The sequence below is a fragment of the Protobothrops mucrosquamatus genome, unplaced genomic scaffold, assembly GCF_001527695.2.
Source record: "Protobothrops mucrosquamatus isolate PMUCROS unplaced genomic scaffold, P.Mucros_1.0 scaffold231, whole genome shotgun sequence".
Taxonomy (NCBI): domain Eukaryota; kingdom Metazoa; phylum Chordata; class Lepidosauria; order Squamata; family Viperidae; genus Protobothrops; species Protobothrops mucrosquamatus.
Window position 1 is genome coordinate 385,583 of NW_015386582.1, and position 16,499 is coordinate 402,081.

Sequence of the window (16,499 nt, forward strand, 5' to 3'; positions counted from 1 at the left end):
GGGCGGGCGGGCAGAGCGGCTAGCGGTGCCCCTGGCCGGCTTGCGGAGGTCGCCCGCCGTCGCCCGGCTGCCCAGTTTCTGGCAGAAGCCACCTCTTTTCTTCCGCCGAGGCGCCAGACCGCCGCCGAGCTCCCCTCGGACCCCTTCGCCGTCGCCGCCTCCGCTGCCTTTTCTCAGCCAGGCGCACTGCCTGCTTCTGTTTCTCTCGCTTGAAATTTTATACCTCCCTCCCATGACGTCGTTGAGACCGGGCCGGGCACAGGGGGAGCAACCGAGGGCTCTCTCCAAGCCCAGCCTTCGCGTCCAGCGCAGAGCTAATGGGGGCGCTTTCCGCTCTCTGGGAAGGCGGAGGCGCTCGGGAGCTTCGGCTTCCGAGCTTTGACGAAGTGATCGGTAGGAGCCGAAAGGTTCGGCCCCACGAACTGTATCGCTAACCGCCTTTCCTTTCTCTCTCTCTCACCCCCCCCCACTTTTTTAGATAAAAAAAATCCAGGGGCTTGAGATTAAAGTAGGGAAAATTGGTCGGAAATTTTTCGAGGTGCCTCGATTGCAACCGACGTCCTCGAAGCATCCCAAGCGTCCTTTCTGTGCTGGTGTTTTGCCATGATCTCGTGATCACCGGTGGTGCCAACAAGTGGAATCTATGTGTTGGCGCACCTGTATGATCCTGCGCTCAGTCATTCCCCAGTACTAAAGGCTTTTGATTAACTGGAGTGATTCGATCCCGCAGCTATACTCAAATATAAAGCTTGGTGGAATGATTTCTTCCAAGTAAACCTGGGCAGATCGGGTGAATTCTAACGAAGATCCTCATTTTTAACTATGGCTTGAACATATTACGATGTTACAGCGCCGAAAAGCTCGGTCTCATAGTTGCTGTAACAGCGTCATGACAAGAGGTTGACCCTGAATAGAGAGAGAGAGAGAGAAAAAAAAGAAACAATTATGCTGTGTTTTGAAGAGCTGGGTGTTCCCTCTGGTTTTGTTTTGTTTGTAAAGTGTTGGGAATGTGAGGTCGCGAACTGATTTAGCAAGCGGCTTGGAACTACCGTGTGTTCTCTTTTTAATTTAATTTTTATAATTTGTAAAATCATCTTTTGTATTTCTTTTTCTTTTTTTATTTCCCCCCATCTGGTTCTCTTCTTAAGCATCTTTAAAATTCACAATAAAAGAGAACTATGCTGTATGTCGTGACCCCGCCCCAAATCATTAATTTTATTTATTACATAAATCACTGCAAAATAGGAATAAAGTGCAGCCAAGGAAGCGAATAATGCCCTCTGGTGGACAGTGCTCTCCTCACTTTTAGGAGAAGCTCCCCTTGGAATGGTTTTCAAGGAAGCTTGTTCCTGAAACGGAAAATGGATTAAATATTTTGGCATTATATCGTCCTCCCCTCCCAGTTATTTCCAGCTGCAAAACAATATCTTGCATCTTAAAGCTAAAGTGTACCTAAAGCGACTTTTCTTTTTTTTATAAACTATATCTCTTCCTGTGACAACCTATTTCCAGTTTTATTTAGTGGCTCTTAGAATGAAAATATGCTTGTTGGAAATATGCCATTCCTTGCATCCATAGGTAACATTTTAATTGATTTAATGTTAAATATGTACTTTACTTTTCTGTTACAGAACAATATTCAAATATAAACTATAGCAACCAAAGTACAATAAAGCAATGACAACAGTTCTTTAAATGTGCAAAGAGGAAGAAAATAGAAAGCAGCAATTTAATTATTTAGAAAATAAGGAAGTCATCCTTTCTCATAAAGATTGAGTCATTAGTGCCCAGTGAATCCAATTAACATTATATATACCAATGTAATAGAAACAGCTACAAGAACATGCACTGATCAACCTTCACTATCTGTATGCTGTAACAAAAATGGACATTTTATGCAAATTGCTCTACAATGAGCAAAAATTGTATAATAAGAGCATTCGTGTGACTGCTTTGCTAGCCTGTACGTGCGCACCTAGCATATAAATGCAATTTCCAGCATTGCTTTTTATGGAAAAACAATTACTTGTATGGAAATTTCTAACAGGAGAAATTCTCTGGGGTTCAATCTCTTGAAAATCAAGCATTTGGTTCAGGGAGAAAGACTTTCTCCATCTGAAACACAAACGAACAAAGCCTCTTAGGCATTAAACTTTCGGCGTCTCTTTTTCTTAGTTTATTACTTTTTAGTGTTACTTTAGACCAGGGGTAGTCAACCTTGGCTCTTTTATGACTCGTGGACTTCAACTCCCAGAATTCCTGAGCCAGCTAAGCTGGCTCAGGAATTCTGGGAATTGAAGTCCACGAGTCATAAAAGAGCCAAGGTTGACTACCCCTGCTTTAGACTTAAGTTTAAATTTAATTCTTAGTTTTCTTAACATCCGTAGCTTGTCCACTTTGAGCCTCCGCAGACCCCTGACTTAGAGACGTATCTGCAGTAGTTCTTTTTAAGACTGAGCAAAATGCTTAAACACGTGTCTTGCTAGCACCGACGTAATTAAATACTCCAGGGCGATAGCAAAGAATACTGTCAGGTCAGCACCGTCACTCGAATCCTCCCAGCCAGAAGAACGCGGACCTTTTAAGCGGAAGTCGTGGTTGCTATGGACGCTTAAAAGGCGGGTTTTTTTTCCCGGAAGTAAACGGCTCCTCGCCTCCCCCCCCCCAATCTCGCGTTCCGGCACGTTGGGCCTGAGGGATGGAGGACGAGTTGGAGTTGGATGAGGAGGTCTGCAAGGGGGTAAGGCGAGCGCGGACGTGGTTACCATGGCGACGGAGGGACGTTTCTCCTGGCCTGTTTTGCAGCCCGCCTTGCGTGATTTCCTCAGGCATTTGGCCGGACTTCGCGGCTGAGGTCTTGCCCCCCCCTTCCCCCTCCCGTCCTCTCGAAGCCCGCGAGTAGGTCTTTCTGGATAGGCCAGGGGTAGGCAACCTTGGCTCTTTTATGACTCGTGGACTTCAACTCCCAGAATTCCTGAGCCAGTCATGCTGAGGGGAAAGGGAGACGTTTCCAAGCTGAGCCATGCTGGCTCAGGAATTCTGGGAGTTGAAGTCCACGAGTCATAAAAGAGCCAAGGTTGCCTACCCCTGGGATAGGCGCGTAGCCAAGTTTGTGCCGCAGTTCCGCTGAAAAACTCAGACTTGGCGCGCCGGTCTTTTAAAAACGGTTTTTAAACGGCAAACTTGCTGCAGAGTCTCCCCGGGCGAACGCTTTTTCTCGGAGGGTCAGCACAGATTGATTATCCCTGTATGCCGTTATTCTGTGCCGTTCTGAGGGAGATCTTTTGAATAACTACGTTCATATTCTTCATGTAGGTAGTAAAGATGGGGAGACGTGCTCATCATGATTACTTGCCGGACGAAAACCACCTTAGCCAGATGAACTCTCCAGTTGCACAGGTGGGTATAACTAAGTTGAGCAACATTGTCTAGACCAGTGTTTCTCAACCTTGACAATTTTAAGGCATGTGGACTTCAACTCCCAGAATTCCACAGCCAGCATTGCTGGCTGTGGAATTCTGGGAGTTGAAGTCCACATGCCTTAAAATTGTCAAGGTTGAGAAACACTGGTCTAGACGTCTTGGATTTGACTGATAAATGGAGCATGTTATTCAAATAGCATGTAAGGCTACCCTTCTTGGGCTGCAGAACTCCAGTTGACGACTAATTGGCCACAAAGAAACAGAATATTACACAATAACTGATTATTTATCTATCAGATTTCTACGCAGTTTATCTCACCTAAGCGAATCTTGGCAGTTTGCAAATATCTGGTAGTTGTCTGTATTTTTGCAGCCGAGATATAGTACCCATAGATAGCGAAATTTTCTAATTGTGAGACCTGCTGGTTGTAAAAATCTTGTCCTTTTGGAACATGCTGTCAAATATAGCTTTTCACTACATGCTATATTTTTATACATACATCCATAGAAGATCTGTGACAGAGCTGGAAAAGCTGGTTAGTTAAATTCTGGATAACCATTTACCGAGTAGTCATTTACAACATCATGTTTTGAAGTAGTTAGTAAGTTGGTCATTGGTATCATTTTATCAAATAGCACGGGTTTTGTTAAAAACAGATCATGCCAAACCAATCTTATGTCATTCTTCGACAAAGTGACTAAACTACCGTAATAGATCAGTGAAATACTGTGGACGTAGTATACTTAGACTTCAGTAAGGCATTTGATAAAGTAGACCACAACCTACTCCTTGGTAAGCTAGAAAAAGCTGGAATAGACAACATCACCACCAGATGGATCTGTAGCTGGCTGGCAAACTGTACTCAAAGAGTAGTCCTCAACGGCACTACATCCATATGGAGAGAAGTAAGCAGTGGGGTACCACAAGGTTCTGTCTTAGGCCCAGTACTCTTCAATATATTCATCAATGACTTAGATCAGGGCTTTTCAACCTTTTCACCCATTGTACCACTTTTAAGATATGGCAACATCCGAGTACCACCAGTCGCCTAGTAAGGTGTCAAAAACTTGATGATCAAAAAAAAGGGAAAAAGTGATAAAGTACAGGTAGTCCTTGACTTACAACAGTTCACTTAGTGACTGTTCGAAGTTACAATGGCACTGAAAAAAGTGCCCCCCAAGCCACAGCCGAGCAAGACGCCTGCCCACCCGGCGGCGCTCTTCCTCCTGTCCGAGGTTTTCATTGTTGTGAGCATTTCTGTTGAGGATTGGCAGCGGGGGTGGGGTGGGGGGGTGTTTGGTTTTTATTCCCCCCATCTGCTGGGTGGTTGCAGCAGGTTTTGGTCACTTCACATGACCCTGGGACACTGTGACCGTCATAAATATGAATCAGTTGCCAGGCATCTGAATGTAAATCACAAGACCCTGGAGATGCTGCAACATTCCAGCTGATCGGTGCTTCTTCTGGGCTCAGCAGAACCACCAGGATCAGTGCTGCTTTCCAGATGATTGGTGCTTCTTCAGGGCTTAGCAGAAGCACCAGGATCAGCGCTGAGCTCCAGCTGGAGCCTGGGCTGATCCTGGCGCTTCCGCTGAGCTCTGACAGCCCTGCAGCTCCAGCCGTCTCTCGCTCAGGCTTGTGCGGTGCTGCCACCGGTTCAGCTCATTCCCCTCCCCCGCTACCACTTTTCTAGGATGGTCGCGTACAACCTGCCAGGTGCCAAGGTACCACAGGTGGTACCCGTACCACTGGTTGAAAAACTCTGACTTAGATGAGACAATTGAAGGGAAACTCGTCAAATTTGCAGATGATACCAAACTGATAGGAGTAGCCAACAGAAGACAAACTCAGGATTCAAAAAGATCTTGACAAACTTGAACAATGGGCCCTATCCAACAAAATGAGTTTCAATGTGGAGAAAAGCAAAGTTTTACATTTAGGCAGGAAAAATCAAAGGTACAAGTATAGATTGTGCAAGATCTGGCTTAAAAACAGTAACTGTGAGAGGGACCTTGGAGTCTTAGTGGACGATCACTTGACTATGAGCCAGCAATGTGCAGCAGCAGCCAAAAAAGCCAATACAATCCTGGGTTGTATAAACAGAGGTGTAGAATCAAGATCACGCGAGGTATTAGTACCGCTTTATAAAACCCTAGTAAGACCACACCTGGAATACTGCAGCCAATTTTGGTCACCATATCACAAAAAAGATGTTGAGAGTTTGGAAAAAATTCAGAGAAGAACAACTAAGATGATCAAAGGCCTGGAGACTAAAACATACGAAGAAAGGCTGCAGGATTTGGGTTTGGCTAGTCTAAAGAAAAGAAGAAATAGGGGAGGTATGATAGCAGTATTCCAGCATTTGAGGGGCTGCCACAAAGAAGAGGGAGTCATGTTATTCACTAAAGCACCAGAGGGCAGGACAAGAAACAATGGTTAGAATCTGATCAAAGAGAGAAGCAACCTGGAATTAAGGAGAAACTTCCTGACAGTGAGGACAATTAACCAGTGGAACAGCTTGCCTTCAGAAATCATGGGCGCTCCATCACTGGAGATTTTTAAGAAGAGGCTAGACAGTCACTTGTCTGAGATGATATAGGTTCTCCTGCTTGACCAGGGGGCTGGACTAGAAGACCTCCAAGGTCCCTTCCAGCTTCTATTCTATTCTATTCTATTCTATTCTATTCTATTCTATTCTATTCCATTCCATTCCATTCCATTCCATTCTATTCTATTCCTCTGGCTCACCATATTTGGGATTGATTTCTGCACGTCATAATGTTACTGGCAAATTATAAAAGAGGGCTGGAATATTTTCTTATGATTACCTCAGTTAAATAACAAATTATTCAGTGTTCATTTATATGCAAAAATATGTGTAAGGAACAGACAATTCTCTGACAGCATGGGCATCTATAGAAGGACCTTTTCAGCAAATTTGAATGGATATTTTTTTTTAACAAATCTCATGGATGCTCATATTGTCACGTCCTAAGATGTGTAGGGCTTTAAGAGTTAGTACAACATCTTAGATTATGCTTGAGAAGTAATTGACCAAAAGTGTAGATATTTCAGTATGGACATCTTGCAATCTCTCTTTTAATAATTAGCAGCTTAGGTGCTATATTTTGCAACTTGGGGACACTTCTTAAGCATATTTCATGTACTGAGCATGTAATAGTTAGGACAGGGTATAATCTAGGCATAAATAATTGCTGTCAAATCTTGCCAGCTCAAGAAGTGTTGTATTAGTTGTACTAAGTATAATTGTTAAAAACTGCTTTGCCATTGCTGCAATCTACGCATCCAACGACAGCTGAAATTCAAGGTCCTGCTCTTTTATGGGGAGTGCAACCCTGTCTAAAAAGAAGCTGAACCCGATTTCATTTCTTATTTAGCAGTAGCACATCTATCTTACCTAATTTAATTCAGTTTATTTTCCCCCATTCTACATATTATTGATAATAACCAATTTTCAAGAGTACTATTCTCATTATACTGATGGTACATTAGTTCAAATGATATTCTTATACAATTTCATGTAGTATCAGCAGGTATAACTGAGACGTTTTGAGGATATAAAATTGAAAAGCCCAACTGTGGCACTAGAAAGGATCGTATGCTTGTTGCCAAACAGTGTTTCTAGATCTTGGGATGTGAACAAATAATCTCTTTAGACTGTGAAATAAGATAATGTTTGCCAAGAAATTTCTAAGCCAGCTTCTTGCTGTAAGAAGCCTGCTATGACTTGACATTTTTCATTTTCTCATGTAATATTAATTTCTTATAATAATGACCTGAAATAAGCAGTGAATTTTGGATTTTATTCCTTCATGCTTCTTCTTTTTCCTATGTGACTGAGAAGGAGGCATTCAGACCTTTTTGCTTAATTGTGGTTTGTTTCATCCAAAATGAAAAAAAGATTTTAATATTAATTATATATTAATTATATATAACAAGCAAATTTAAAACCATACAAACTTAAAGTAGAGTCAGCAAACACAGAAATAAATTATTGCAATATTTATTATATCATGCAAAACTGAGACACTATTCTTAATAACTTAAAATAACATTGATGGGAACTGTCCACTTTCAGCAGTTTAGTTCCACCTATTCGTGGGTTTTTTATTTAATTCAGGGCATATAGTTAGATTAACCAAAGTAAATTATCATGTCCTGGGACATAAAACTCAAATGTGGAAATATGGAAAGACAATGTGCTTTGAATAAACGATACGGAAACATGGAGGTCAGCAGAGATTTTCCATTTGAATACTCTTTTCAAAACATGTACTTTAAATATATAAACATATTTTCCATCAAAGGAGAATCAGTATTAGTATTGCCCATCCCATGGAAGTCTTTGTGGAATGGATCAGTGTTTCTTCTTTTGAAGCCATCCAGCTGCCTGTACAAGAAGTGTTGGACTTCCAACTGTTCCTTTGGAATGTTGCCAGATTCTCCAATAGGAATCTAAAAAATGTAGCTGAACTCATGTTCCCTAATTAGGTCAGCTTTCTTAAAATGATCTGTAGCCTCATTCAGCCTGAAGCTCCCCAAAGTCTTTTATTTAGCCTGTAGAACCCTGAATAGCTGCCTAGTTATTTTTGGCCTGCTGGGGTTATCTTCTTATCCTCAATTACATTTTTCATCATTCTCCTCAAAATAACTCTTTTAAGCATCTATATTTCCCAGTACTTTTCATTTTGGTCTTCACTGTTAGTGCACTGATCATTGCTGAATGTTGAGCACAAGCGCATGGGAAAGGTTATATAAAAGTTCTATTTCTACCATGTATTTCATTTTTTGAATTCTTTCTAACCAGAGCCCACCAAAAGATGAGGAAAATGACTATTATTTGAATGCTGTTATTCTTCACATTGACTGGCCCTGCAACATTGAAGACTAATGAGATATAATGTACTGTGCCATGGATTATGTCTCCCCAAATAGTTTGGATACTTCGATATTAACAACATGGTCATGGATATAAGTTCAATAAAAATATATTTTGCAGTTAGAGTTAAACAAGACAAGAGATAAATCAGTTACAAGAGATATTGAAAATTTAAACCTTTTTAAAAGGTTTAAAGTAGGGGTTAGTTTTAAGAGGCACTACACTTATATTAAGCAAAAATACTTCTATGCATAAATAGTAATTTAGACATAGTAGCAATTTATATATACTTCTATAAGATAACATACTTGGTAATTAGGTTCTGAGATCTATATGATTTCATAAACAAAGATTACTTCCATTGGAATAAATGTATTGTCAAGATGCAATATAAAACAACATTTATTTGGATGTAACACCAGAGACCTGTTCAGTTCCAGTGAAGGAATATATTGTACTTCCTTACATCCAGTATTGTTAATTAAATAATATGTCATCCAATTCCAATATGGCATACAATATAAATTTTAAATGATAGAATATAAATAATACAAAATATAAATAATTCTAAAATCCTTATTGTCATCAGACAATTTTTCTCATATCAGTTGTCCATTAAGGAATCCTCTACTCACTAAAATCCAAGGAGAAAGAGCCAAGTTTTGAGTGCCCATTTTAATAGGGTTATAATCTCGGGGGGGGGGGATATTTCAGGGGGCAGTGCTATGACAAAGAAGGCCTAATTCATGGTCCCATCAGATGGGACATTAAAATGATCAAATACCTTTTGAAATGGAAATTCCTTTTGATCCTATCTTTCCTTTCAGTTATCCCTGTATGTCTCCTTTTCGTCTCTAACTTTGCAAGGATATAGTCTATTAGGTATTCTTTACTTTTATCCTCCTATTTTTATTCTTGACTAATCTATTTTTGTCCAATCTCATTTTTACTCAGCTTTTTACCCTTCTAACTGCTCTTGCAAAGTTTATGCCAACATTTAAAGTCTTCTGCTTTTAACAGCCATGATACTATTTATTTCAAATTCTCCTACTTTTTGCAATTTAAAAATATTAACTACTTTCTGTTTCTTAATATTTTAATCCGCAGCTGAAATTTATATTTGTTTAAATGAAAGTTATCTTGCTGAATTTAATGGGATGTTTATTCTTAAGAAAAGCCTGTCCAGGACTGCAACTCTTGTCTCCTATAAAGTTTGAATCTAGTACCCTTCTTTGTCCTTATTTTTTGTTTATCCACACCATATACACATTTTTATTTATGGTTGTGGGATACTTATTAAATTCATCTTTCTATTCTAATAATTAATCAGCTCTGTTAACAACAAATCCTCCAAGCCATTCTGTACTGAAAAACTATATTTTATGTGATTTAGCATTTTTGTTAAAATCAAGCATAGAGTTAGTTCAGCCAGTATGTATAGCACGCATAATGAAAAAAATGAGGGAGAAGTCTAGAAAATGGTAGACTAACATGTTTCCAAACATACAACTCAGTGGATAATGGACCAAGAAGGTTAAGTTCTTCAGAGATCCTCAACCCATTCATAGCTAATGACTATATCCCTAAAACATGTATCTTTCCCTCAGCATGGCTAATATTTCTTTACAAGACCCAAAGAGAGCTATTAAATGTGTTACAGACTCAAGAAGGAAACAGTGGCCTCATTTGATTGTGATTTGGTTAGGATATTAGTTGTTTTTAACTAATATAGATACTTAATATTCCTAAAGGATACATAACATACATTTTTATTGAAAGAAACTATTAACAGTCTAGGCCAGGGGCCAACAACCTGCGGCTCTGGAGCCGCATGCGGTTCTTTCATCCCTCTACTGTGGCTCCCAGTTCTCCGCCGCCATTTGCAGTCCCACACACACAAAAAAAGAAGTGGGACTAAAAAAGTTCAATCAATCAATTCCAACTTCTCATGAAAAAAAAAGATCTCGCGAAGTTGGAATTGATTGAGTGAACTTTCCCATTTCTTTTGTTTGTGGGACTGCCCACAAACTTATTTTCTTTTTGGGACTGCACGCGGCCGCTGAGGAAGAGATGGAGGACTGCGGTAGACCTGGAAAGAAGGTGCCACGTGGGTCTGATCGGGGGTGCGGGGGAGGGTTCTGCCAAGCATCTTATACGGAGCTGGGGAAATGGGCTGGGTGGGGGGAGCTGCCAATGCCACTGCCATGAGGCTTTGCAGAGCCCCCCGAGCAGCCATGATCCCCCCCTCTGCAGCCAGCCTGCCACCATCGCCGACCTTCTCCTCACCTGGCCAGCTGGCCTCACGCTCTTCTCCTCCACCTCCTCGTCCTCCGCACTCAATCGACTGCTAGCATCTTGGGTGGCTCTGCTCCGTCTGTGTTGAAGAAAGCTGCTTTCTTCTACACCTCCGCTTTCTTCAACTCGGACGGAGCAGAGCCACCCAAGCCGCTAGCAGCCGATTGAGTGTAGAGGATGATGAGGAGGAGTGAGGCCAGCTGGCCAGGTGAGGAGTAGGTCGACGATGGTGGCTGGCTGGCTGGGGAGGGGGGATCATGAGGAGAAGATCGGCGATGCTGGCTGGCTGGCTGGCTGGGCAGGGGTGATCATGATTGAAGAAAGCGTAGGCGCAGCAGCGGGATTGCTCGCCTTATTGAGAGCAAGAAAACTCCATGACAAGTGATAAATGAAGGATTATTGGATCCTTATTGGAGAGAGAGAGAGAGGTAGGGGGGAGGGAGGGAGGGAGGGAGAAAGAGAGAGAGAGAGAGAGAGAGAGAGAGAGAGAGAGAGTGTGTTATGTGGTTGTCCTTACTGGACTTTTAGTAAAGAATGTTTAATGAAATATTTTGATTTTTTTTTAAATTAAGAGATGAGGTATGGGGATAATTATGCTGTATTTAAAGATGGTAGATAAGCTACTAAAATTGTTTTTAGTTGTTGGGATGAAGGAAAAAGGTTTTTTTTCCCCTCTTTCTCCTGTCCTTTTTTCCCCCTGCAATTTTTTTCTTTTCTATTTTTCGATTTGTAGTTTTTATAGTTTGCACCAGCTTTTATTCTTTTCATTTATAATCCTTAATAAAAATATTTGAAAAACAGAGAACATTGTAATGAGAGAGAGACAGAGACAGAGAGACGAGACAAGGAGAGATAGAGAATAACCTGCTATAATCATGCTGGAATGAAAGGTTATGACAGCTCAGATTAGATTGCAGGTTTCTCTCTATGAGTGTGGATCGTTGTGAGTCCTCTGGCTTTTAGAGGGTGCTGAAGTGGGTAAGAGATGCAAAGAGAGTGACTGGAGGAAAATGAGTGAACCAGATCAAGCACAATTAAAGTTCTTAGGTGATGAAACATTTTTATGTCCATGTTAAATTCATGAAGAGCTGGCTGGCTGGGGAGGGGGGATCATGGTTGAAGAAAGCGGAGGCGCAGCAGCGGGATTGCTCTCAATAAGAGCTGGGTGCGCTGCTCGCTCGTCTGCGCCCGCCTTATTGAGAACAATCCTGCTGCTGCATCTTGAGTGAGGAGGACAAGCTTTGCTGCTGGGCCATGCCTAGGTTACGCCCTGCCGCTGCCTCCCAAACTCCACCTTTGCTGCTGGGGAAAGCCGCGGTGGCAGGGTGCTCAGTGCGGGGCAGGTAGGAGGCAAAAGCGGTGGCAGGGCACTCGGCGCAGGGAGGTAGGAGGGAAAAGCGGCGGCAAGGTGCTAGGCGCGGGGGAGGTAGGGAAAAGTGGCAGCAGGGCACTCTGTGCAGGGGAGGTAGGAGAACAAAGTGGTGGCAGGGCGCTCTGCACGGGGGAGGTAGGGAAAAGCGGCAGCAGGGTGCTCCGTGCGGGGGAGGTAGGAGGAAAAAGTGGTGGCAGGGCGCTCTGCACAGGGGAGATAGGGAAAAGCGGCAGCAGGGCGCTCCGCGCAGGGGAGGTAGGAGGAAAAAGTGGCAGGGCGCTCCGCGTGGGGGAAGTACAGCAAGAAAGTAACAGTGGCAGGATGCTTTGCGCGGGGGAGGTAGGATGAGAAAACAGTAGCGGCAGGGCGTTTCGCGTGGGGGAGGTAGAAGGAAAAGCAGCAGCAGGGTGGGGGAGGTAGGAAAAAGTGACGGCAGGGAGGGGGAGGTAGGGGGAGAAAGCAGCAGCGACAGGGCGCTCCATGCGGGGGATAAGCAGCAGCAGTGGTAGAGCGGTGGAGTGCTGGGGGGGGGGAGGAAGCAGCAGGGTTTGTGGCTCACGGTGTTTTCTTTTCTGTGGGAAATGGGTCCAAATGGCTCTTTGAGTGTTTAAGGTTGCCGACCCCTGGTCTAGGCTTAGCAACATACTTTGCTGATTATTGGTATTGCTTCTGTTGTAATCTCTCTTCCTTGGGGAGGGAATTAATCAGTGGTATAAATGAAAAAGGTGAGACTTAGTTGGATTAAAACTTTCATGAACTGTGGGATATTCTATAGAATGATGCACATTTCCTATAGATTCACATGATTGCTGAATTTTGAAAAATATTATTTTTATAATCATTGTGGTGTTGTAACCTCTGTTCTCATTTAAATACCTTATATTGCCTATAAAGTATAGGAGCAAATTGGGAGCTTTGCTTTGAGGAAACCTCCATAATGGTATATACAGGTATCAACTACTTGCAGGTTAGGAAAAAGCTATTAGAGATAGGATTTTTTTTAAAAAGTGTAACAAATGACAGCTTGTACATATGTGTAGTTCAAATATATTGGCTTAAGGCATCTGATCAATGTTTGGGAATGTATCTAATAAATGTTTAGGAATTCAGTGTTCTATGACAAAAATATGTATGGGGTCTTCTATGTATGTAGTCTTTTACATCCATATGTGGTGTGTTTCTCTAAACTATCCCAGTTAAAAATGCTCCTTTTTTGGCACTATAGTCTCCTGGCTTTGGCATCTTAAGAATCTGGAGAAATAATTTAAAGATCAGAAAACTCCATTCACTGCAGCCCCTGAAGGCTTCACATTTTGTGACACAGTCATTCCAGTCGACTGAGCTCTGTCGCTTGCGGATAAGCCCATATAAGGAAGCTGTTTCCTGCTTTTTAAGCTCTGTTTGTCCTTCTGCCCTTCTGCGCCCCCTTTGCTGAAGAAATCTGGTATGTTGAAACTGCAGCACTTGGCTTGTTCCTTCTCCCTGTTTATTTTTGGAGAATGACTGTTTTTGCTCCTGTTAGGGAGTTATGCTGGGTCATGCCTCCTCCTTCCAGCAGGCAGCAACCTCCAATTTCAAATATTGTCCATTTCCCACATGATAGTCTACCTAAAAACCAATTATCTCAATAGCTATAGGAAATGCTGAGTTCCCCCCCCCCCAGAATTTAATATTCAGGAGTGTTTTCCATTCTTTGTGATTTTTTTTAAAAGATTGTCCATTTTTCTTGCCTTATTATTGCTGAAGAAACTTACAAAAACACTAATCCACAAACATTGTTAGACTGCTTGACAACCAGTTCAATCTGTATCATTATTGATAACAGTAAGCATTATTGGAGATCCCATCTTAAAAAATAAGAGCATTGCAGAATCAGACCATAGAACTGTGTACTTGAGCATCCTGATTTCAAAGGAGCCAACTAAAAGTCTGCAAGTGGAACGTAATAATTAAAGCATCTACACAACCAAGATAGCACCAAGACCAGAAGAATTCTTTCCATTCTTTCTTTAGGATATTGTGGTACCATCCAGCATATTCTGACAATTTTATTCAGAGAGCAGGCTTTCCCCACCCACAGTACTTCAGTTCCCTGACAAAATGTTTGTAGAAATGGAAGATATTCTTTTATGTCATTCTTATAGTAACAGGACCTTAATCCAAATATTCAGATGACTTATTAAATATTAAAAATTGATATTAATAAGCAGAAACAAAATGACACAAACCTGGTGTACCCCAGTTGCCAAAGGGTAGAATAGTGGTCCATATGATTTCCAGGAATGTCCTTGCAGGACATTAGATTAGATTAGGATTAGAATCACTGGACTTTCCTCAGCTGGCTCAGGAATTCTGGGAGTTGAAGTCCACGAGTCATAAAAGAGCCAAGGTTGACTACCCCTGCTTTAAACTAAGTAATTAAGAAAAAGTCCACAGCTAGTTGTGTCAAAAGCCATTGATAAATCTCAGGGAACTATCAAGAGTTACATTCTCTACCTTCCTTCTCCAATTCAACTTATCCTTTAATAGTTGCACTCCTGTATTACAAGAAGTACAGAAAGATGTTAATAGAAAAAGTGTGAATTAAAATGCATACATTTGGAGAAATGTGCATGGAAGAAGGTAATGTTTTTAACAGTTTTTAAATATTAGGTTAATATAAGATTAGAAAAACATGAAAATGAATGAAATACTTGACAGATTTCCAATACACATAATAACAGTCAATTGTTTAAATTATAGCATTTAGACTGTAAAAATAATAGTTTGGTTACAACCATTGATTTACGGTAGTTATAATTATTAGCCATTATAAAAGTCCCCCTCTTGGCTCACAAGTATAGAATACAAATGTTGACAAATAATAATTGGAGTCTTATTTTCTTTTATATTGCTTTTTTACTTCTTAAGCGTCCATCATCTAAACCACATATACGCGAAGGTGTGTGGTCTGGCTTGGTTGGTGTAAATGTGTCCAGGTAAGTACAATTTTGTTTAAATCAACTAGAGTTCAAAATATGATATAATAGTAATAGTAGTAGTAGTAGTAGTAGTAGTAGTAGTAGTAGTAGTAGTAGTAATAATAATAATAATAATAATGATAATAATAATAATAATAATAATAATAGAGTTGGAAGGGACCTTGGAGGTCATCTAGTCCAACCCCCTGCTCAGGCAGGAAACCCTATACCATTTCAGACAAATGGCTGTCCAGTCTCTCCTTAAAAACTTCCAGTGTTAGAGCATTCACCACTTCTGGAGTCAGGTTGTTCCACTGGTTAATTGTTCTAACTGTCAGGAAGTTTCTCCTTAGTTCTAGGTTGCTTCTCTCCTTGATTAGTTTCCANAATAGCTTGACTCCCTCTTCTTTGTGGCAGCCCCTGAGATATTGGAATACTGCTATCATGTCCCCCCTCGTCCTTCTCTTCATTAAACTAGACATACCCAATTGGGCAACTTCCTAGAAAATGGCAATGGGAGCCTTTTAGAGTATTATAATGGTGTTGATTGCTTATGTCTTCTCATCTGATATTTAGACTTGGAGCAGCTTTTCCAACTTGAATTGCTCCAAATATGTAGATATTAACTACTAGAATTCTTGAGAATGCCCTGCTGGCTGGCTGGGAAATTCTGGAAATTTGAGTGTCACCAGGCTGGGGAAAATTGGGTTAACTTGTTAAATTTTATTTCCTGTCAATTTTGTAACTGCTGTTATTACAGAGAAATCGCTCTTTCTGATTATCCCAGTCCATTTATTTTCTACATAATAGAACAAGGTTGATGGAGATGAATTCACAAATATTTTGAATAGTTTGAGCATGATATAATCTGTCCTTTATAATCAGTACTACATGTTGTTCATCATTCTTGTTGTTGTGTAAAACCAATAATGCATCTCACATGTATTTTTTTTAGAGCTTTAGATCATGGAGGTCTAGTGGAAGAGAACACTATAAGTAACAGCAGAATTTGTCAGTTCTTGGTTCTTTTAGGAGATAAATCTTCTGAGATACACTGCCATTTTTTTAGAAAGCCATTCCACACTATACTTTTCTTGAATGGAAAGAAAATAATAACAGTACTTACAATTGTTGTATGTTTATGGTAGCATGTAGTTGGATTGTGTAGTATTTGAAGTTTGAGGGCAAAAGGGTGTTTTTAGAGCATCTGCAACTGCAGCTTATCCTAGAATTGCGTAACTAGCCTCTGTATGCTCCAAAACATTTTTTTATCTTTGAATCCAAAATATTGCAGAGCCTTACATATGAATCAGCAAAGTGTAGTAAAGAGACTAATATTAGCAGTTATACTGTAGTATGAAGTACTTTGTTATCTTACAATTATTTTATATATGCTATGAAATTCTTTGTTTTTCAATGTGAGAAGCTGCTGCAAACTTTCAATATGTGTTCCAGTCCTGTTTGTCTCCATCAGAATTCCTGGGGGAATTTACCTTTTGGTTCCATGCAAAAACTTCAGTCCTTGAGTAGCCTTGTTTGACTATTCATT

General features: G+C 40.9%; 1 protein-coding gene across 1 annotated transcript in view; it reads left to right on the forward strand.

Annotated features, from left to right (window-relative positions):
* Positions 1 to 2,670: 2,670 nt before the first annotated feature.
* IFT43 (intraflagellar transport 43) overlaps positions 2,671 to 16,499 on the forward strand; it is a 67,988-nt gene continuing 54,159 nt past the window's right edge. Inside the window, exons 1-3 of the mRNA XM_015814239.1 lie at positions 2,671 to 2,740; positions 3,316 to 3,399; positions 14,901 to 14,968. Of these exons, the coding sequence (XP_015669725.1) occupies positions 2,699 to 2,740; positions 3,316 to 3,399; positions 14,901 to 14,968 (194 nt within the window). The 5' untranslated portion in view covers positions 2,671 to 2,698. The remainder of the gene's footprint in view (positions 2,741 to 3,315; positions 3,400 to 14,900; positions 14,969 to 16,499) is intronic.